Raw genomic sequence first — 25,066 nt, forward strand, 5'->3', positions numbered from 1 at the left:
CTAATTTGATAAGATTATTCCATTAATCAATTTGCAAAATAAGATTTCTGTCAATTTATATAATTGGTAAAATGAAACAAAGACATATATGTACAGAAAACCATTTCGCTCATGTGCGAACTCTTTTCGGCGCGATATAAACAAAGCCTAGTAAATATTGTGACATTTAATGAAATGAAAAGTGAGAGTGGGTTATGATTACTGTGAACAATATACTTTCTTGAAGAGAATATTATCTATATTTGTAAAAATACCTGAAATAAGGGCTTAAATGTTGTTTCTTCCGTTAAATAGAGAAACACAATTACGTCTTTGTTTCATTTTACCAATTAACCAACAGTGAAACATGGAAAAATTGAAGTTTGATTTTGCTGTGAAACCAAACACCATATGCATAACCTCAATAGCTACACCTGATGGGCAGATTTTTGAAATTCCACTCGAACACCAACCAGGTACAAATACTCCAAACTATGCCAAGGTCAGTAAATCATTAAATAAAGGACATCAAACACGGAAAATATGGATAAGTTTGACAGATGATATATCAAAAAACATATTTGGATAGAGAGCAAAACTTACAGTTTAAGGAATTTTACCTGGAAGAAATTGAAGAAAAAAAACACTAGTTTATTTATAAAAAACTAAAAAGTAGAAAATAAATAATAGTTTCAAAAACTAAAAACATGCTTTGGTTTTCTATATAAAGCGTGTTTTTAGTTTTTGAAACTATTATTTATTAGAGATTGTAAACTTGCACAAAAATTCAGATGTAACAAAATGTTCTGTTGCATTTCGTCATTACAATTTGAAATGAGGTAATGACTTTGAAACTAGCCTAACTTGGCTTATGTAATCCTTGAAATTATCATTTTGTTCTTGTTTTAGGACCAAATGATGGCAAGAAAAAAGAAATTATCTGATTCAGAAGCATAATTAAAAAAGAAAGAATACGATAGGAAGCACCAAGAACAAACGAAGTCTAATCCTGCGAGTTTAGCAAAACTCCACTTGGGAAAAAAAAGAGAATCTGTTATGAGTTCCAGAGAAAAAAAGAGCAAAACATATAGAGCCCAAAAAGCCAAAAGCCGTAAGAATTTGACAAGGCGCTTGAATAAAAAAAACCACCTTCTAAAGCAGGACCTACCATAGAACCAGTTTTTCAAAATACATGAAGGCTTGGTAGCTGCTCAGAAAAGGATATTGAACTGAAATTACAAATTCACTCTTAGCAAACTGCCATTTTGCATAAGTGGTGCTGCAAGCAAACGAACAATATACCAGCACTTGCGCATATGCGTACCTAAACCTGCGAGTTACTTTTAAATTGTGACCCTGAACCAACACACTACAACACTTACATAATGAAATATGCATTAGGTGTGTGCGCTTTAGTGAATTTTGGTGGTCGAATGAAATCTTAGAAATTTACATTCAATTAAAGATTTTAAGCCAAACAATCCGTATTAGGCTTTGGTGTATTACCATACATAATACAAGAAGTAAACAAATAATGTTTTAACATCCATAAAGTTTTCAGGTAGAAACTAACACCCCACAAGTAACAAATTGTGAATTTTCAATTTCAAAAAAACATGTACACAAATGTGTAATTTGATTTAAAATAGGCTACCTGTTTAAAGTTTTAAAAAAAATAGAGAACAATTTATTCTGCTGGTAAAGAAGTAATAGATTCCAAAATAAATTTTAAGACATATTTGGTTTGTCACATTTTAAACTCTTGACTTCCCGCGATATTAATCTATGGCAAAAAACAAAAACTAGGATTACCTTTATATTTTTTGGATAATTCCTCTCTCTTTCCCCCCCCCCCCCCCCCTTTTTTTTTGAACTGACAAAATTAAGGTTAAGCCTATCCAGTATCCAAAGACAATGGCTGACTATACAAATAATCCAGGTGCTATAATGGGTTTTCAAAAATATTATTTCTATGATCAATAAAACTACTAAAAATTGTTCAGTTAATATTTTACAAGGGTCTGCAAATCACGCACAAATTTTCATACAAAAAAAAAAAAAAAGGGGGGGGGGGGGGTGGGTGGGTTGTGAAGTATCTGCACCTTCCTGTCTCATATACATACATACAATATTAATAAATATATTTATAGAGAGACAGTTACATACAAGAAATTAATTTCACAGTAACAAACAAAATTCAGGGTAAACTGTGATGAAACAAATACAAAAGCATCCACAATTGAATAAAATTTTTGGAATATTTTAACAATGTTAGCAAACCTTAATAAGAATTAGGGTAGATACCTGTCAACATTCAGTTTGATCTGGAAATGGCCTTGTGTTCCATCGAGAAACTGGGACATGTTGATTTAATGAAGACCGTTAATTTTAATTTTTAAAGAATATAGTATATTTTAATATGATGATAGATTATAAATTGCAATATTAGAAGTTAGTGGAATACGAAGCATGCTGGAACAACCAATACAAACAAAATATGTATATGTGCATGTAAATATCCACAATTTAAATTTTTTAATATTCTACCTCTGACTGAACAGTGTATTAATGGCTATTCACAATCTTGATTGCTCACCACACTAGAATATGAAATGACACAACATAACTCAACCATGACCACTTCTGACAGATGGATGCAAAATATCTAATTATAAATTATCATGAATGTGTTTGTTTCTCATTATAAATTTGTGCTAGTAATATGAAATGAACCATTACTACAGAGATAAAATAGCAAATGAAAAGTTTATTTTAAAATTCACATCAACATTTAAAAATTAAAGTTAAAATAACTTAACATTCCTGAATCCATTTTGGTAAATTCTTTTTCAAGAAAACCACAAGGGAAACAAAACCACACTTATCTCTATTGTCACATGTAAAGTTCAACAAAACATGGATCGGATTTTGTTTGGGGAGAATCTGGCACGTGAACGACAAAACTGGATTTGCCTCATCAGGTTGTGGTTTGCCAAAATATTGGTTGAAGTTTTCCATTGTAAAATTGGTGATAGCCTTCTGCTTCTCAATTGAAGACATCTTTGCCATACAGTTTGCTCCACTGGATTCTGCCTTTGGCTGGAAGAAGTCTCTGGTGGCAACTTTGTATACATCCCAAATACAAAAATATGCACTGCACTTAAGAATCCTTGTCCTCCTGAAATCATTCTCACTCTTGTTTGCACTACTTGAAACATCGCATTGTGAGTCAAGTTTCCGAACTTTAGCCTCTGAACCCTCGTCATCTTGACTTACGTCACACACCTTACACTTCAGAACATTTTCAAATACGTCGACGACACTACTATACACAGTACTGTACCACACATTTTTCAAATCTTCAACAGAGATGTTCCAACAGACATCGGTCAAATTTTCGGCAAACTTCTGACAACTGAATATTTCAATCCCGATCAAATTTTGTTCGATAGTCTGCTCCACTATCAAGCAGTCTTCAAACAAATTTTGCAACCGCTGCTCCGATGATACACAAATTTTTTCCGCAGCAGAACACAGCGACTGGAATCTCGCCATGAGCTTCTTGCTCACCGAGCTCGTGACGTTGTGTTCCAGCACGAACGGATCTTGAACACAGAACTTGGACGTTACTTTCAGTCCTTGGGTACTGCCGCCCGTCATCTTCTGCTTCAAAGCGTCCATCTCCGGAGGCAAACTCTCGGCGTGGCAGAACACGTTCTTGGGCAACGCACGGCCCAGAAGGGGGCAGATCACAAGGAGTTCCCGGTCGAAACGGGCGTACAGCCGGAAGAAACCGGCCAGCAGCTCCCGGACCGCAGAGACGTTGGTGGTTTGCCACTGCACGCTGCTGCTGAAGCTGCAGTCCCAGCCGTCTACGAAGCGCCTGCGGTCGTTCCACCGCTGGAGGGCAGCGACCGGGGGTGCGATGGGCTCGTCGAGCTGCTGCAAGTAGTACAGCACAAGCCACACGAGGGCGTAGTTGGTTATGTGGCCCGTCCCGGTCAGCTCGTACAGCCGGCCCCAGTGCTTCAACACCATGACGAGGGGCTGGATCCTCGAGTCAAACGACAGGTAGAACTTCACCAGGCTGCTGTTGAACGCGCCGATCCCGTTCTTGAACGACAGGTCACAGTTCACTTGGGTCTGCCTGTGGAAAAACTTCACCAAAGCCACTTTCGCTGCTGGTATCGTGATCACGCACTGATATGCTGGGAATAAGCCTCCCAAAATTCTTCTGACATTTCTAACCATCTTCTGTTCAGTTTTTCTGTCAATGCTGGTTACGTACGCCATACTGCTTGTTTTATGATAGTCTGGAACAAAATAAAATATAATGTATGAACAAGCTTACTGACTATAAAAAATTTTATTTTTGATCATGTGCCCCCCCCCCCCCCCCAACCCTTTCTCCTTTTTTTTTTATTAAGCCAGGCACAACACATCAGATGGTACCAACCCTCACATAATGACCCTAAAACACAAGGACAAGCAGAACAAAACCAAACATAATATTCATTATGTTTATAATTCACTATATTGCCATTTAATACTGAAGGAAGGGGGGGGGGGGGGGGGACATATGGCATTCTTTGATTTGTACTGTATCTTAACAGCCCAGATCGAGCAAAAGACTTAAACTAGTAGTAAAATAATCTGTAACAACTTTTCTTTCCTCTCTCTCTGTCTCCCCAAGAATAATTTCTGCACACACCACTGATGTTACTCTACTTCCAGCCAATCTCCCTCATCAACAGAAATTGGTTTAGCAGGAAATGCTTTACGCAATGTAACATCACAATGAGTCCAACTGATGACGGCAGTGTGCAGATTTTTTTTTTTAAGGCTTTAATGACCATCTTAATGCTAGTATATAACATTTTGTTGTGGGTTTGCATGTAATCTTCATGAAGGGACTGAAACACTGTCAAAGCTATTATGTAATTCTACTACATCATTGATAGTGTTTCTTTGGCTCTATTTTGTATCAAAGCTGTTTCCCACTACCTCTTCACAAATGTTGTGCTGCAAAGTCCAGATTTTAAAACTTAAGCTTAACTAGAGAAGTGGCCAACAAATGACCAGACACATTAGTTTGTGGTTTTGGGAGGAAACAATAGAACAATGTAACTTAAAACTCCAATGATGCAGACTGCTCCAAAATTGTTGTCTTCATTTGTTTTCTGAGATAATTTCTGCCAATAGTTTATTTTACTAGTACATTTTTGGCTCAAATAATGAAACTGTAAATAAAAATAAAAAGTTGACTAGTGCAATTTATGCTCTGTCCACCATCAGAAGACTCGATCACTTGGCAAAAAAGGTTATTTTTAGGAGTGAGAGTTAACAAACAGAAGTGACACATTCTCTTACATAATGAACAGTTTGCAAATAGTTGTATAGGGTTACTGCAGTTAATGTTATTCTTAAGGCAAACTGTTATTTTAACAATACTGTTTAAAAGATGTTAAAGTTTCAAGATATATTACGTTATTGCAGGACCTATTAAGTATATTGTACATATGAAAGAACAGTTCAAAACAGAATCCAACTTAGGGTTCCAACTCTCTTACTCTAGACCATTTCCCTAAATTTTCCCTGTTTAACCATACATTTTTTTCCCCCTGTCTCTTTAATCAATGTTATCTTGTAACATTCGCTTATATTAAACTACAAATACTTACTGAAACACATTTCGAACACACCTAACACAAAACTGGCTATAAAATCTTGTCCCACACAATACACCATTTACACTGACATAATTTCCATCAATGCTATAACAACCAACATTGCCAGACTGTATTATGAAACCACTATAGTTAAACAAACATTGTAACAATACCTCAGTGACAAGCCGACATTTGATCATGCTTAAACTAATACAGTTGAATCACTGATTGTTCTCTTGTGAAAAAGGTAGGTTTTTTTTAACTACAAATAAATTTTTGATTAAAATACAGACTGGTTTTTAAGATATTAAAGGATCACACTAATATTAAAAATTAATATTCAGTTTGGTAACTGACATTTGGTCAATTTCCAAGGTTTTTTTTATTATTATTAGGTTTTGAAGGGATTTTTCAAATTCCCTGAGTTTTATGCATCTGCAGGACCCCTAAAAATTATTTTATATAAATTCATCACTTTATGAGAGTGAGTTTGGGTAATATTTATTGTTTTTTTCACTTGAGCTTTCGACAACCTACCTGCAGTGAAATACACGTCAATGTCACTCTGCAGGTTGGCCAAGCCAGTGACGACCGAGCCAAACGGGACAGCCCTGCCCCTCGGGTACGTGCCCCGCAGACACTCGTCGATGTCCCGGCACAGCTTCGCGCAGGTAGCGTGCCTCACGTGTTCCGGGATCTCGAACCTGACCATGAACTGGATCACCTGGGAGTCGAAATCTTCAATGCTGGGGTCGCACTCCGCGAGGCAGTCTTGGTGACATGAACTTTCTTCATCGGGTGGACTGTCTGCAGTTGTATCACCTGGTCCTAAAATAAACACATCACTGGTTTTGAGATGCATACATGGGAAAGGAGAAAACGTGGAGAAGATAGAAAGTAATTTTCTAATACAGTAGAGTGAAACTTATCCAAATACCACTTGTTCGCAAATCGGTTAATCTGGACAGGAGTAAACAAAAAAATAACAGAATTTTTTTTGTTCATCCAAAATCATTTTGTAGGTAAAAAAAAAACGTAGGTCAGACCTGCCAACTTGTAAAGTTGCTTATCAGTAAGATTTTAAAATTTTCCGAAAAGTGCGTAAATAGGTCGCGGCATTTCATGTCAGTTATATACATACACCAGTTGTTCACCATAAATAAGTGGGAAACATGTGTTATACACATAATTACACAAAAACATCACGTATCATGCAATGCTATTCTCCGTAATTTAAACAAACAAGATGAAAAATAATCTTCAAAACTTAATTTTCTTAAGCTGAACATAAAATTCACTTTTTCTTTTAAAAATTCTTGAAAACCAATCTTTTGGATGATGTTTGTTATTTTTCCCCCCTGAATTTTGCCACACTCAAGTTAAAATTATGCCACTGCAAACACTTGTAAAACCTTAACAAAATATGTCACCACGAGGGGATAAAGTTTGGAACAAGAATCTGTGAAAGGCAAAATGGCCCAGTTTGCAAACAGTCAACAATATTAGAAACTGCATCTAAAGCCATTTCATTAACAATGGCATTTGTCTTAGTTCTACCACAGCTATATTGCTTAGCCACATCACACTTAGGAAACATTTTTCTAAGCAGTGGGCCAACATGATCTGCAACACTGAAGGGTATGTTGCGTTCCACTATTAAACCAGTGAACAAACACTCAGCCTGAATAACCTCATTTTCAACAGTATGTAAGGGTTATATCTTTTTATTTTCCTGTTGGTATTTGAAATTACTTACATGTTTCGCACACTTGATATGGATAGTGATATCATTTTTGCCCCCATGAGAAATATTAATATCACAGCGACAGACAGAACAAAACGCATGCTTCTCACCTTTCTCAGACTTCAGGATAGATACATGAAAACTGTGTAGAGTATGCCGATCTAAACATTTGATCGTATTGTTTCTTTTTATCACACATTTTATACCTTTTGTTGGCACATAAGTACTATATTTATGCAACAAAAAAGAAAAATAATCGACGCCTTGACTCAAACAACTTTATTTCATTCTTGCTTCACTACACAACGAAATGTATGTGAAACTCAAAATACACTCCCAAACATAGCTGTATCGTAAATATTTTGCTTTAACTGAACCACTATAGTTTTTAATTGATGTAAACCAAACCACTATTTGTTATCAAACACAACACTACACGCGTGGACATAACCTGCAATCTCGCACACGACGGGCCCATCTACAAAAGTCCGAACCTGTGGCCTCTGGGCGGTCCGTGTCCTTATCCCATAGATAAAGGTTACTATCTTAATGTGAATGAATGACGTCACATTGTCGCATATACAACTGTCCAGTATACAATTACGATGTCTGATGTCTGAGTCTAACAATTTCTAAAGTATTCACCACAGCGCAGTACCGTTGCCTACGAGATTGGGAAGGCCTTCGCATCAATGATTTCCAGGTGGAACATTGAATGTAGTTCGCTCAACGCCGCTAGAGCGCAGGTGTTTACACTGTAAATTAACACATGGCTTATGACATGAAATGTCGAATTGTTGATGAAAGAACATTTTCCTGGACTTTATTTGTTAGCCGTGTGCAAGAAAGTGGACTTTACCGGTTATAAGTTGCGAGAAATTAATGAATTCGACTATTTTGCATGTACTTTGGTAATATAATATTCTAAAGAGTTATTTGATATAATGGTGCAAAATGATGAAAACATTGCATTATAAACGCTGTTCTAGTTCGTTTGGCTATGGATTTAATGATTTTGATGTTTAAAACTCTTTAGAATCGCTGCACACTGTATAAAGACATACATTTACTTATTTATTTATATTTTAAGATGGTGTATTGATGTATACCATTTTGCAAAAGTGATTCCTCACAGGTGACTGGCATTTCATTTCATCAGTTTCCAACAAATTGTGATTTGCGTGACAAATGGCTTAAAGTCATTTCACGACAGGAAAGTCCTGATAGCAGTGATAAATGGCAGCCTTCAGCTAGGTCAGTTGTCTGCAGCAAACATTTTAGTAATGAATGCTTTCGTATTTCTACTAAAAACAAGAGACTACTTGCGAATTCTGTTCCTACTATTTTCCCTGGGTATCCATCATACATGGTTGAAAATAAAAAACAAGCCCGTAAACTTCCCAAAAAGAGGACACACGATTGTGCATTCCCTCAACAAAGAAGTACTATTACAGAACAGTGCTGTAACTCAGACATTGCAGATAGCGATGCGAATTTTAATGCAAATTCTGTTTCAGTTCAAATTGATCTAGACAAAATCAAACGTCGATGTTCACATAAAGTGGTTGCAAAGAAATATTCGTCACACATCATTGTAAAAAAGAATAAAATAATCACCAAATTACGAGCAAAAAATAAAGAAATAGGAAGACAGTTAAAAGAAAAAATAAAGTTTCCCATGCTGAAAAATTGTATTCCAATTTAATCGCAGCTATAAATGCTAATAGTTTGAAAGCGAAATTTATATTGGAGCAACTGCGGATGTTTGGTAAAGGAAAATTGCCATATTCAGAAGAGACATTAAAAATTTCCTCTCTTTGGGAAATGTTTTCACCGAAAGGTTACAACTTTGCAAGAGAAATGAACATATTACACTTGCCACACAAATCCACCATAAAAAAATATGTAGGGAATTGTTCTGGTCAAACAGGAATCACTGATGAAATCATACAGAGACGATGATAACAGAATTTGAGGCACTAAGCACAGATCAAGAACGGATTGGTTCACTCATTATTGATGAGATGTCAATTCAGCCCAAGTTGTTATACGATAGGCAGCTTGATCAGTTTCATGGTTGGAACGAATTATCAGACGAGAAAATGGACAATGGTGATTAATTGGCAAATAGACTTCTATGTTTCATTTTTAGAGGAATTTCTGCCAAGATACGAATTCCTGTTGCATTTTTCTTTTGCAAGAATTTAGATGGCTCGCAACTGTACACAAAAACTCTGCAAGTAATAGAAGCCATTGAAAAAGTGGGATTTTGTGTGCTGAGAATTTTTACTGATAATTCCATTGTAAATGTGGCAATGAATGAGAAATTATGTGAAGGGCCTGTCACATCAGTGATAAATCATCCTACAGACAAGACAAGAAAAATATTCCTTAGCTTTGACCAGAGTCACATAATAAAAAATATCAGGACACAGTTTCTGTAGAGGACATTCAGGCTAAATGGGACTCAGATAACAGGAAAGCATGTACAAACTTTATATAAGTTACATAAAAACTCTGTGTTTACCCCTATTCGGAATTTGTCTCGGAAGATGGTATATCCTTCAAATTTGGAAAAAATGAATGTAAAACGAGCAAAACTGTTATTTTCTGAACCAGTGACTGCTGCACTTGAGACATGCAGCACACTTTCAAGTGAACACTTTCCCGACAAAGACAGTCTACAGGCAACAGTTCACTTCATGAAAATAGTGAGAAAGTGGTTTGACATTCATTATGTTTGCAACAGAACACAATCCTGTAGATCAAGGAATATGGACCAACTGCACTTCTTTTCCGTGAGTGATGAACGTCTTCAGTGGCTTACACAAACATTCCTGCCTTATGTAGCTTATATTCAACAACTTGGTCGAAACCGAAACGAAACCTTCAGCTCAGAGACCTATGAAGCACTTGTAATCACTACAAAATCAACAGTTGCCTGCATAACATATTTGCTGGACAATGGTTTTCACTATGTCTTAACTAGAAACTTTTTGAGTGACGAAATTGAATTGTTCTTCAGTCATCTAAGGCAACTTGGAGGTTTTAATGATGCTATGGATGCTCGGTCATGTTTGCATGCAATACAAACAACCCTACGCACTGGTATTATACGAGCATCAATGTATACAAATGTGGAGAGTGATTCAAGCTTTTCATCTTCAAAACAATGCCATGCAAAGCCCAACTCTTCCCATTCGACTGATGTTCTACCAAATTCTGTGCTGGAAATCCTGAATCGTCCATTGAACAGTAAGTATTGATACCCAATCTTAATTATTAGCGAGTAAAGTTGTTTTTCATTTTTACATTTGGCGAAATTTTCTTTGCAGCCTGTCCAGCAACAATGAAAACTGCATCAGTTGCCTTTGTTTGTGACTATCTCGTAAGAGTTGCCGAGGAGAACACCAACTGCATTCACTGCATCGACTTGCTAGCCACAGTATCCAGTAATTCACCGTTAAATATGCTAATCCATAATCAAGACAGAAGTGGCTTGAGATATGCTCAGGCTTCGTTTGGTTTCTTGTGATGATCATTGTGGAATTTTGTAAAAGTGCATTAAAATTTTTGCCGAGCAAAGGTGTACGAGAATCGCTCACACAATATTGTAAGACAAGATTTATTGACACTCTTAAGTGTTAGAAATGTGACAATAAGAAACTGTGCTTGTTGTTGACGAAGCTGCTAAATCCATTGTTGAGCAACATTGCGATGAGATGTACAGACAAATTTTATCGCGCGAAACAGTTCAACAGTAAACCTTTATGCAGAAAGTTACTGAAACTGTTAATAGTATAGGTAACTATATTTCTCGGGTCTGTGAATATTTTTTGTCGGGTAATTGTTGTAATGTTTTAAACTGCAAGAAGGAATTTTCATGGTATTCGTCACATCAACAAGAAAAAATTGGTGAGTAGAATTTGTAATTCATTATTATGATGCTTATTTTATTATATATTTTATATGTAAATGTCAAAGTACATACACATTTTTTTAAATGTAAACACCCAACTAATTGCCGCGCTAGTTTGTTTTTTATGTTAAAATTTACAAATTTTGAAGATAACTCCCATATACGACAGCGTAAAACCCTGCCATCTTGCGGTGTTTTTGGAACTACAGTTGTATCGACACTTTTACATGCGAAAACCGCAGCGATGCGAAGGCCTTCCCAATCTCGTAGGCAACGGCAGTACTGTGGAAGCGCGGCAAAAAATATCGCCGGGTCAGTGCAAATATATGGTATTCTGTACTGTAAACTACAGTACATGTACCACAAAATGCGGTTAAAACAATCTTGCAGCACGTTAAAATCGGTACTACCTTTCTTCTTGCCATAAAAACCGTTACAAAACTGTGGTATTGTACGTGACATTTACGGCACTGTTCTAACAAAAATACGGTACAAAAACTGTACATATGGTATTTATTGATGCAAGTACACTATTCTATGGCACGAGATTGAAAACGCTAGCCCGTGAGTCAATGTATAATTTCAGGCCAGCAGAAACGTAATGCGTAAAATTAATGCCGCTCCCCGTAAAAACGTAAGAATTGCAATTACCCGTACAAATTACGGGAGAATCGTACAAGTTGGCAGGTCTGGTAGGTCTATGAATACAGTAGCATTACAACCAAAAATAGATGTAGGAGCATTTTTATTTATGAAATTTTAAAAAATTGGTGCAAGTTTATGTACGCATCTTAGAAGTTATTCTTACTTGGCGTAATAAATAACCAACTTTAATTTTGCATGCAAATAGTTAATAGACATAAAATAATGGCAGGAGTGGAATTATATTATAATTAAGGTTGGTAAAGTATCTATTCAATAAAATTAAATTAAATTTTTTTTATATAAAACTCAATATTAATATAAACATGTGCATAAATAAATTATTTATTTTAGTAAAATAATTGAGATAAAATTTAATTGATAAAAAAAATGAATAATTTATTCCAAATGTTTATTGTAATTTATTAATTTTAATCATTTATTAAATAATGTAATAATTTATAATGCACATAAATTATACAAATAAGAACGCAACCTCACTTGCATGTGTGTAAACACACTCAAAAAAGTTTAAAAAAAAAAAAAAAAAAAAAAAACACAATTTCTGTCTCTAATATTCACTATAAAAATAGTTTTTAATGATATGGCCCAGTATTCAATATCAATCACTAAATAATAATATTTAAAAGCACACATATAATTTTAATTTGTATGTACTGCAGTCTTTCTTTTAATTCTGTGAAAATTTTGTTGCATGGTGCACGCATCATCAATATTCACTCTAAAATTTATTTCATAAGGTGCCTAAATACGTATAACTTTAAAAAACATAGATTTTTAGTAATTTTACCCATCTAAAACTATTATGTACATTCAATGCAAATTCCATTTAATCCGGTCAGGGTATGGTCCCATTTAATCCAGATTAGCGGGACTCTACTGTACATAAAAGTTTCTCAGCACCGCAACCAAAATCACTAGCGTTAACTATCTCACATCTGCTAGCTGGCAAGCGACTCAACACACACACATGTAGATAAAAATGTTTTCCACCACAAAACTATCCATGCTGGTTGAGAAATGTCACACGGCATGGTGACGGTTGCTTCACTGCATAGGCTACCTAAAGTAAACTATAAACTGTAATTTCTCAGACATCATTAGGGAATTTAGAAACGCTGTTTTTAAGGTACATAGAGGAATGTCTTTAATGTTGGAAAAAGTATTTTTGGAATGTTATTTTATACACGGAAAAGCCACGACATAAGAATTTAACAAAAACACAAATAGTAACAGCACCTTCACATAAATGATCTTCGCCTAGGTTTCTTATACACCAACTAAAACCGAATGGAATTGTGTTTACACCAATGACCAATGGTATTCAGCCCAAAGCCCAATTAACAACAGACAGTTACAAAAGTGTTTAATGATAGTAGGAATACAAACCTGTCAAAAAACTATGAAATTCTAAGTTAATGTTTCCAGCATTTAGTTTCCTGACCATAGCAGCATGCTTCTTTCCTTCCAGATGTTGTTTCAAGTTAAATTCACCGGCAACATTAACGTGGCATATTTCACATATAAATGCTGCTGCACGCCTGGTAGTTTTGTCAGCTATGCCATCTGGAACACACAAACTGTATCCTTAAAAAATTTCAATAACTGCAACACTTCAACATCCCAAAATAAACTCAATACTACAAGCACTAATCAATCTTACTACTGATAGTAAACACATAGAGTGTCAACTAATGTTAACAATAAAAAAACCAACAATGTTCTCTGAACAAAAAAAATCTGTTATTATTTTAATAATATTCCTGTAGCATATGCTACATGCAAAATAAATGAACAAAAATTGGTTATAATGTCTTAGCAGTCGTATGTTGCAGAATGTGTGGGGGTTAGTGACGAATAAAAAAAAATTAAAAAAAAAAAAACTAAACCAACACACTCTGCATTACTGCATGCAAGATAACTGGGGGTAGGCCAAACAAATTTCATATACCATCAAATTCTCATTATTCAAAAGATTCAATATTCTAGGAAAAAATATTTGGGAGACGAAAATTCAGAAATTTAACCAATACCAATTTTTAGATAATGACTACGTGTTGACGTTTGTCATTTAGCATCTCAGGGAAAAAATTTTTACACAGAAAGAAACTGCTTATATCCTAACGTGTACATGTTAGGGGTGGACCCGGTAAAATCCTTGAATCACTAGTATCTGAATGAATTGAGATTCAAAATGAAAGATTTGAAGAAAAATTATTAGAGGAAATGCAAATTCAAAAAATTAAACACTGACAAATCTGAAGTTTACTATTTTCTCTTCATTTCTAACCTATTACCATTCCCCAATACAATATATTGTGCACGTAATACCTCAAAACAGTATAAAACAAAGTTGCTATTCGAACCTGACTGTTCACTTCCTTCTAGACTATACAATGGATTTCGATGCAGTTTTCAACACCATTTAGAGAATTTCTTGAAGGTTTATGTTTGTAATGCTTATGTGGCTTACCCTGACTGATACATCAAATTAATGTACTACAGAATTTTAGGTCTTAAAAGGCCTACAGAAAACCATATGTAGCCCTTTTACATGTGACTTTTAAACAAAATTGATTTGAGTTCTCTCATGAGAAAAAAATCTGTCAATATTATTTACAAAGAAATTATATAGTTATGGGCAGTATGTGTTAGTATGTACCGGACATGAGAACGTGATACTTATAAGTACTTACTTATTAAATTTAAATAATGCCATATTAGTAGATTGCATTCGTGTGAACCGGAATGGTGTAATTATATAAATAAAATTACAATAAGTATATATTCTGTAATACTTGTGAAACAAACATTGAAAGAGTTTAATGTTTTAACACAATTATTGCTTATATTTTTTTTTATCCTTGACACTTTGATTTGATTACGTGGGGTAAATTGTAGGTACTCTTTGGGATTCAAATACAAAATTCGGATTCTAGAAAATTTAGTTTCTATCCATCACTAAAAATAACAAATTTATTCTCAATGATATCTTCAAGATAAATCGTACCGTTTTCAAAAAATCAAATAAAAATATACAAATTAAAACATGCTCTACCTAGAATATGATTTAAAACAAAATAATGAACTAAATTTTCACTTAAAAATTTATGCACACAACTAATTTACACTTTTAATAGATATCTTAATCTGCAATGCAAACTAACTTAATTTTAAACAGAAAACAATACATTTTTCAGGCTAATATTAATTGAGAATCTTTCAAACCTCAGACCATTGTTTAGACTAGGCTAATAAATGTCCAAAAAACTGCCTTGTATTTTAGAAATATCAATTCCTAAGTCATGTAAAAAAAACTTGCCACAATGAACAAAACTGGAATATAAATACCAAAGTTGAAATTCTCTGAGCCCCTGGGGAGACCGTACAGTCGAATGATGTCTATGATGCCAATGGGTAACCAACTTGATTAAACTTGTATCGCCACGAAACAATTATATTCCTAACGCAGGAAGGGATCAAGGCTTTCTGAGCAGAAATTGAGATAATATTCCCCTTCTCGCCCACTTTTTTCCTTCCTAACAGCAATAAACGTACCAGGCATAATTATTTTTTTGCATACGTGTAAATTATATGTAAAATTAAATGACAAACATTTTCGAGCTTACTTTCCCCTTGCTCGAGCTCTCTTTCCGTTTTCAGATCCTGATGGATGTTTTTAGACATGCTGGTGATAATAAAACCAAGTTAAAAATCGGATTAAATTGTGAGAAGCAATTCCAGTGAAACACACGCACGGGACAAATGGTTCTGTGTAGCTCGATGCCTGGAACTCCACACAGCCTACCACTACACGGTCTAGTCCGAGCGTGCGTCTACACCCCCCCTCCTCCCCTACAAGGATTCCTCCATTCTCCACAGCCTCCACGCAAGCATGCCGCACGAACTCACTGGAAACTGAGCAATAAAGATCTGCATAGAAAAAAACATGATCATAGATAAGGAGCACATCAAAACAAAACAAAATATGTTAGTAAGTATTGTATAAATTTTGTTTTCTATTCACCTTCAATTTTACATTTTTTGTAGTCTAAAAAAAACTTGTCTGCCCATCCTGCGACTCCCGGGACAGACTGCCCCCTCCCTACAACCACTGGACTCGAGTAGCTCGTTACACAACAGGTGTACTAAGCATGCCACGCTATTTCAACGGACCATGTTCCCGGAGGAAGCAGCACTTATTCCCACCCCGAAAAAAAAAAAAAGCACTAGTGTCTCAGCTCCGACACAAAACTGGTAAAAATGGTAAACAATAAAGACTAGCATCCCATCACCTGCATAAAGAGATGACCCTACACAAAACAGCTGACTAGGTCTAAAAATACAATTTATAACACACTATTAAAAATGCCAATAATATTAGAAAAATTAAGAACAAATTAATATTATGCTGAATGAACTACAACACTGAATTTAACAACATTAAACATAAAATTTCCAATTTAAAATATCAATAGTCTCCCCAGATGCTCAACAATGCCATAAAACTACTTCACACAGTACCATGAGCAAATGTTACAAAATAAGTTAAGGGCCTACTTTAAAGAAAATAAAACATTTGCAACATAGAAATATTGAGTATCAAAATCATCCATGTCTTTAAACTATAACTGATTTACAGTGTGTAAAATGTGCATGAAAGTGAACATTAATATCAAATCTGGCTATAGTAGTAAGCAATAAAGATAAGAGAAAACACATGGTATAGGTTTATGGGCTTATTATTTTCAGCAGGAAATTCAATTACGTACTAAAATTTATTTAATTTATACAAGTATGCATTAAGGTGCCTACCTGGACACACATAAGGTGTGCAAATCTTCAGAAAACTATTCCAGATATCCAAGTGGAGAACATTTACGAAAAGCATTTAATAATATGCTGAGGGCGAATGACAGCATTTCATTTGTTAACTATAATTTTAACAGAGAGATAATGCCTGAAATGTATGTTTTCAGAATAATTTTTAAGCATGAAACATCAGGTGCAGATTATTGGAATCACTCAAGGGATCTGCATTACATCTTTAACTTCATTTCCAAGCCAGATGATGTAATGGTTACCACTCAAATCTCACAGTTACCCTATGCACGACGAGAAGTCTGCGCGCCAACTCAGAGCGTCGCACTATCATCCCGCCTCACTGACACAAATAGGTACATTCCTGCCTAGGCAGACCCCTTAAAATGGGCTAATGAATTAATATGCACTTGAAAGAATAAAAAAGTGACACAGAAGTCATACGCTAAGTTGGCTATATTTAGGGACCGGAAAAATTTGCGGGTTCAATAACCTCCAGGATGAACTCCATAGTTCTACGTACACTCGGTCCAATGCCACCCACTCATTGGCTGCTGTCTTGTGAGACGTCCCAACGTAGCAGCCTGTGATTCTTATAAAGCTTTGGTCGGGTGTTTCTCATTGGCCCAGCGTCATCCAGGTGAGTTGTGAGCCAATAGCAGAGGCAGCACTGAGGTATAACTATTTGTATTTTAGCCTGTCGCGAAGTGAATTCGCGAATTTTTCCCGTCTCTAGCTATATTTCATTACACTAGCCACAATATTTACACACAGTACGTAACAATTGAAGCATGGACAAACCTGTCACTGAACTCTGTTCATCTGCTGTTCTGTTTGCAGCATCAGGTTGCAGGACCATATCGGGACGTTCAGTTCCTTCCAGATGTTTTACATTAGTTTCATTATCATCTTTAACTGGACTTGATTCACAGCTCCTTTTAGCACAGCTGTTAGCCTTCTCAGCCATGCTGTCTGGAACAAACAAAATTGGTTTCTTAGGATACCTAACATTCATCTTCAACAACAGCACACTCCCTGGGGAACAAAAATGTAATTAGTCATCACTGATTGGAAAATATGGGTCAGCGGGTTAGAAGTTACACTTACTTGGCGTAGTAAAAAAACTAACTTTAATTTTGCAAGCAAATAATTGACAGAAATAAAACAATACGATTGGAGTGCTATTATAAAACGGTTAGTAAAATATAAATTCATCAAATTAACAATTTTAATAATTACTTGGTGTTTAATATTAATATAAAGTATTTAATTTGTACAATAATTGAGATACTCTTAATTATTTATTATATAATGTAATAACCTATAATGCAAATAAATTATGCATATGGAAACATAACCTCACTTATATAAATTAAATTGAAAATGTTTATAAACACAATTTCTATTACTAATATTCACAGAACATAAATTTTTATAATTATATGGATCGGTATTCAAAAGTCACTTAAAGCACATGTATAATTTTTATGTGTATGTACATAAATTTCAATTCTGTGTAAAAAATCCACTGTCATCATTTTTTTCATAATGCGCCTAAAGTGTAAATTAAAAAAAAAAATTGGTTGTCTGTAAAGTCGGTTTACGGACGATAGTTTAACGTGACGTCATACCAAAACATTGATGAAATTATTGCATACTTTTATGAATAAAATTGAATCATTTTTATTGAATTATCACTATTTTGTATGGATACAACGAAGGAGTGAAATGAAATCTACAATTTAATTGATAAATTTACTTTTATTTGCACTCATTAATTCAAATATGTTTATTATTTTAACTATAACTTTTATACATGTTTGCTATTTAACTTCTTCCAATCTGTGTTATTCTGTTAAGGATAGGACGATGATAGGAAAAGTAGGAAACGAATGGGAGTGTTTCAAGTTAAATGTGCCTTGAAAAAGTCAAATCGATTGTTGTTCCAATCGAGGGGGAAGAGAGATAGATGCGGCGCAAGCGTACAATGAGTGTAACGGGTCACAGCATAATGGGACAATGTGCCTTACGGGACACTTTTTCGTCCGTGCAGCCGGCGTTCATCGTTTTATTAGACGTTGTTGCGTCAAAAAAGTATTATATTTTATGCGTGGTAGGGTTACAGTGCATCACGTAGATAAAATATCAATACAGTACAGTAAGTCTTTTAATCCGGCAAATCATATTTCAGTACATCCTGTATTCAGACACCAATTGAGCCAACTCATGTTCAGATTTTTTCAGGTGTGCTCCTGCTGTTGACCTTGGCAGCCAGGTCGCGTTACTGCGCCACCAGCATTTTCAGTTCGCTCAGAGTTCACCGTTGCTATCGGTTTTCATGTCAGTACCATGTTTCCTGTCTTCTAGCGGGTTACATTTCCCTAGTAGCGATCTGAATACCGGATGCAACTTAATATCAGAGACTTTTTTAAACAGTGAGCCATTCCACCTCAGTTAGCAAGAAAATGTGTCAGGTCACCATCACAGATTTGCTTTAAAAAATTACAGCAATTACAACCAGAGGAGACAAGAAGTGTGCAAAAGTATTTTGCACCAAAAATTCTTTTACCCATGTTATAGTCTTTTGAAGTTGGTTCAAAATCAAAAAAGGCGGAAAAAAAGCACGTTTTTCAAATTGCAAGCTGCATTTCAAAACTATTTAATGGATTTCATTGATTTTTTAAATTTTATTTTGTAGCTATTATATTGAACTTTAGAGTGGTATAGTTCCAATGAGCCCCATGACAATATCTTTAAAGGAAATAAAAATTCAAAAATTTTACAAAAGTTTTAAAACTTTTTGAATTTACAGAAGAAATTGTTCTTAATTATATGATGCACGGAATTATTAACATATAACTTTAAATTTTGCAAAATTTGACAAAAGTGCCATTTTTGATTGACAATTACTGAAAAACCCCATTTCATATAAATCTGAAAATTTGTCAGTTTGTAGTCCTAACTTTCGTTAATAGCACGCACTTTGTTGGATAGTGTATTTTTACCTGTAACCATTTCTAGAATTTTTTTTGAAAATGTAAATTTATTACATTTTCTAAGGACTGCACGCTCAATTAACAAATATGTTTTGTTGGTCTCTAAATATGAGATATAATTCGTAACTGGTTCTGAAATTGGGAAACATTGGGAAATCTGAATGGGTAGTCCCTATCTGAATATTCCCAGGTGCTGCAAGGGGAGTCCCTGGTAGCTTCAAGGGAATTCCCTGGTGACCACAAGAGGAATCACCTACAGGACTACAAGGGAATTCCCAAACATTTGATGTTACAGTTGTGTTATGTGTAGGGACCGGAAAAATTCGCGGGTTCAATGACCTCCAGGATGAACTCCATAGTTATACGTACACTCGGTCAAATGTCACCCACTCATTGGCTGCTGTCTTGTGAGACGTCCCAACGTAGCAGCCTGTGATTCGATAAAGCTTTGGTTTGGTGTTTCTAATTAGCCCAGAGTCATCCAGGTGAGTTGCAAGCAAATAGCAGAGACAGCACTGAGGTATAACTATTTGTATTTTAGCATATCGCAAAATGAATTCGCGAATTTTTCCGGTCTCTAGTTATGTGTTTTGACTGAATACATATATAATATTCATACATATAATTTATAATATTAATATAATATATTATATGTGATTTCTAAAGGGTATATAATTATATTTTTAATTGTTTAACATTATTGTTTATTCCTCCATTTCATTCAAAATTTTCTTTGTTGACCAATTATTTAGTTTTATCAAAATTTAAGCTGTCAAAGAGAAAATGTAACCCTGCCAAAAATTGTCAACTCATTGTGGAATGAAATGTGAATATGAGTTTGAGTTTGCTTTCTGTAGTATGAAAAAAAGTACTAAGAACATGAGAAGAAAAGCACCTAATGGGCATTTTTTTATATATAAACCATAAGAGATTTGCTTAGATGCCCAGCAAGTTGTGCATCCATTGAAAGAATATTTTCTTCTTTTGAACATGTGTAGTCTAAATTACTAAACTACCTGGGAGTTTCCGAAGTGCATAAAATTGTCTAAGTGTATTGATATGTATGCACACAGTCTAGTGACTGTAATCAGTCTGTTTTTTGTACTTTTGTGTGCACTTGTAATGTACGTACAAACATTCTATGTTATTTATGTTAAAATATAATAAAACTTAACTTTTGAAACTGAATTATTTTTTTATAAGGTAGAAAAACATTTGATCATTTGGTGTGCACACATACACCTCAACATTAATTATATTTATTTTGCAATTTTACGATTATACATTTTAAATTAAAATGAGGAAATTCTCCAATAGTCTTCACAAAATCTCAAAATGAAATTAAACCCTGTCATAAACTAATTATTTCACTGGTCTTCAGGCCATTGATCTAATTACAACACATGTATGACTACAGAAAGTATAAATGACTGTTAACAAATACAAACCTGTCGCTAAACTCTCTTCGTGTACTGTTTTGTTTGCTGCTTTTCTCTGCATAACCATAGCTGCGTGTTTCTTTCCTGCCAGATGTTGCTTTAAGCTGAATTCTTTCTCCACAGTAACATTGCAAATTTCACATTTATTTTCTTTCTGTTTGACAGCTTTGTCAACCAGGCTATCTGAAACAAACAGGTACATCAATGTCAACTCTTAAATAGCGTAAAATTAAGGTATTTCCTTATGTAAATAACATTGAGTCATTGAATGGCATGAGAAAATCTGCTGGCATTTCACTCGAACACCACACCAGCTGGTCAATTTAATGTTCAAAACCAAATACCTTTCGCCCACTTTTAAATTAATTAAGTCATTCAATTTTTTTTACTGGTATCTTTAAAATCTACAAGAAAATCTGTCTCATTAATTTTTCATACCAACAAAAATATTCTTAAAATTTTCAATTTATATATTCCAAAAACAAAACCCATGAAATTTGAGGCTTTATGTTTAAGTCATCTGGTTCATACATTACAATATGTTTTCGAACAGTAGGCTAAATGCTTAGGGTGATAAATTATCAACTTGACTTCAAAAATCAATATATTTTTTTTTTTTTAACAAAAATTAATGAGATAATTGCTATGCTAGAGTATGCTAATCTTGTTAATTGATTTCCTCAAATCAGATCAAGCACACAATATTAACTTTCAAGTTTGTAAATTGTAAACTAATTTGAAATGAACCATGTTTGAACTAACTGCAACATAGACATGTGACCTCAGTACTACCTAATAAAGGTAATATTTACTCACATGTCACTGCACTCGGTGCACAATAGTTGACTGTTTTGTTCAAAGCATAACTTTGTGCTAGCATAGCTGCATGTTTCTTCCCTTTCAGATGTTGATTAAGGTTTAACTCATTCTCAACAGTAACATTACAGACTTCACATCTCATCTCTGTACGCTTGGCAACAATGCCAGCCATGCAATCTGAAACAAATATCTAATTTAGCATTTCAAAGTCACACCTCATGCAAATAACCGTCATTCATTACAAATGGTTTTACGAACAGCACCACCCAGAAGCCGCAATTCAGACAACAAAAGTAGGAAGTTGACTCCCACTTTGGACGAAAATTATTTTAAGGTAAATAGAGATGGTCGTTATCTCAAAAATGTGCCGAGTATTTTTAATGTAGCTAACCTAACCCAACAAACCATTGTTCCGTACAATGTATCCAACTGTATTTTAACATAAAATATTAACACAGAGTAAGCAGTTATATATGTTTGTGATTCAAAAACATATTTAATTTTGAATGTATGAATTATACTTTGATATACGCTGGATATGCAATAAGGAACAGTTAAATACCTCCTAACCAATCGTTCAAACTATGTTGTATTTTTAATTAGCTAAACCTATCCTATCCAACTGTCCAAACTTACCTGACCATTCTTACAATATAATAGTGTTTGTAATATGTAGCCTAATCTAACCACTCGTTAAAAAGGTAAATTACTTGAAGTATCTCTATGCCCTCTTAAAGAACAATTGTAAAAGAGCATTGGGGAATTTCAGAAACACCGAGGAAAATAGTGTGGTTTAACAAATTCTAATAACTACACTTCTTAAAATAAATATTGTGGAAAACAAGTGTAACCTTACCTGCATCTATCAGCACACAAATTTCACCATGACAACAGGTCACAACAATGAAGCACGGACTAGCTACATGTCCAGATAAACGTACAATGTTTTTAACACCTTTGGCATAACTTTTGCTACAAACTCATGTGGTCGCCTTAAACACCAACGAGTATAAATTAACCTAAAACACCATTACTTTCAGCGCTATAAACAATTATATAATATATCTGTAATAACTTACACTCAAGTTACTTTAAAGCTTTTAAATAACACATTAGCATGCAATCCAAGCAACTTTCAGAATTTATATGCGCGAGTTAACTTTCGAAATTTTAACGTTCAGGAAATCAAAACAACAACAACAATAACAACAGAATCATTATGCCTCTTTCCAAATTAAAATAATGGCCACCGCAGTACATATTCCCGTACTTTCAGTACCACCTCGCTAGAAATAACGGCAGACACACGCCATCTTGCATTCAAAACGTTTGATTATCATTTACATTATTACAAATTATAAAGGTTTTTAAAAATAAAATACATGTTTTAATATTAGTCTCCTTAATATATTTAACTGTTATTAAATACAAACCTGAAAAAATAAGGCATTTATTTTATCAATGATTGATTTGATACACTTCCGATTACAAATAGTACCCCTCCTCCTCATTCACCCCAGTTATTGAAGTCTTCTCCGTAAGTTCTTCCTTCCTCTCACATTCAGTGTCTGAAACTCTTACTATTTCTGTTTAACATTATTTTTTGGTGCACAATGTGCAACCACAAAACCTAAGGCAGCCATTCCATAAAAAATCCACAAAAAATGGCAAAAGTGTGACATTTTGATGTTGCTGCATTACACCCGCCCCTCGAAGTAACACTAATTTGTTCCAGGAAAACAGGATGCTAATCAATTTTTTTTCTTCAAAAGAGTGCATTAAAAAAAAATCATTCGTTATCCAATCAGATAAGTGTGTGTGCTAACTACCTTTTATATCAAGACACTGCCCCTGTTTAAATCAATTCACCATACAAATATTTTCTAAATACATTTTAAGTACATTTAAATAAATATTGAATAATGTATTGAGATCAAACAACATAAAATTAAGTTCAAAATATTCAAGTACCTACCACATTGTTCACATAATAGGACTTGGGCATAACATTCCTAAGTAGATGCTAACAACATACGTAATATTTTTTTTTGCGAGATATATTTTAGTTATAAGATTTAAAAGAAGCATAAACTTAACATTTTCTATTATTATAAAGATTATTTAACCTGATAACATTATTCTCGACTCTGTTGTTTGCTAAATGCCTGTCTGCCATGATTTGCCACTAGTACATGCAAGGTAAACTAACCTGAAAGCTTATAGCTTTACTCTCCAGAGCTGCTGCTGAAATGCAGGATGGCATAAAATAATGTTTAACACTGAACTCAAGGGTGTCATCAGAAATAAATACGCAGTGAAGGAAGCAAATAGCTATTAAGGAAAGAACATAATGTTGCTTGTTGATTCATAACATTATTAATTCGTTTCATTGTATTTAACGCTACACAAGTTCTATTGCCATTGCGTGTGCACTGAAATAAAAATTCCCTAAAAGTAAACAATGCTACTTCGAACCTGTAACATACTTCTTTAAATCATGCCATAATTTATCGGATTGGTATATGTAGCCAGGAGGCTACTGATTATTCAGGAGGGGCAGGTAGGCCATGCTATAATAAACAGATAGGTCTGCTGCTGCACACTATTTATTTGCGCCGTAGAGTGCGCTAGCAAATTTACATCTGTGTACAGTGCACAACAGCCCACTCGTCTAAGAGACAGACTGGAACTGTCTCTCCTTTCCTCCTCGCCAGCCTGCTAGCCCGCGCGGAGGAGGGGTGATAATCCCCTTGGCATCCGGGCTAACGGGACTCCTGGAGGGTGCGCGCTGTTCTCTGGCCCAGGGGTGAACAAACACTGACGGGACAGCCGGTGCTGATAGCCGCACGGTTGGCGTAGTGCGGTAGATGCCTTCGCGATGTACCGCCACAGTATAGTTACTTCAAAACCATGCAAATCGAACAATGTTCTCCTGAAGGGTGAGTGTAGTGCAACTGTGTTACAATGTTTCGTTGCTAAATAAATCGGACTAATATGTAGATAATTTGGTGCTCTCT

General features: G+C 34.8%; 1 protein-coding gene across 2 annotated transcripts; it reads right to left on the reverse strand.

Moving 5' to 3' along the window:
* Positions 1-1,978: 1,978 nt before the first annotated feature.
* On the reverse strand, positions 1,979-23,293 carry LOC134539249 (speckle targeted PIP5K1A-regulated poly(A) polymerase-like). Of its 2 annotated transcripts, none has more exons than XM_063381062.1 (7): positions 22,906-23,293; positions 22,047-22,226; positions 21,240-21,413; positions 17,597-17,767; positions 13,364-13,540; positions 6,186-6,476; positions 1,979-4,292 (listed from the first exon to the last, which is right to left on the reverse strand). In XM_063381062.1, exons 2-7 carry the CDS (start codon positions 22,219-22,221, stop codon positions 2,794-2,796), a joined length of 2,487 nt encoding a protein of 828 aa, XP_063237132.1. In that variant the 5' UTR covers positions 22,222-22,226; positions 22,906-23,293; the 3' UTR covers positions 1,979-2,793. The 2 variants fall into 2 exon arrangements, with proteins under 2 accessions (XP_063237132.1, XP_063237133.1); XM_063381063.1 differs by having other exon boundaries at positions 21,240-21,409; positions 22,906-23,221.
* Positions 23,294-25,066: the final 1,773 nt, after the last annotated feature.

Source organism: Bacillus rossius, chromosome 15 (genome assembly GCF_032445375.1).
Source record: "Bacillus rossius redtenbacheri isolate Brsri chromosome 15, Brsri_v3, whole genome shotgun sequence".
Lineage (NCBI taxonomy): Eukaryota > Metazoa > Arthropoda > Insecta > Phasmatodea > Bacillidae > Bacillus > Bacillus rossius.

Bases quoted from the DNA above. Each gene is read 5' to 3' on its own strand.
- LOC134539249 (XM_063381062.1), bottom strand. From the start codon at position 22,221: ATGGCTGGCATTGTTGCCAAGCGTACAGAGATGAGATGTGAAGTCTGT. The intron at 17,768-21,239 runs GTTTGTATTTGT...TGTTTGTTCCAG, and splicing joins CGAAGAGAGTTTAGCGACAG to ACAGCATGGCTGAGAAGGCT. The intron at 6,477-13,363 runs GTTTGTATTCCT...TGTTTATTTTAG, and splicing joins ATTTCATAGTTTTTTGACAG to GACCAGGTGATACAACTGCA.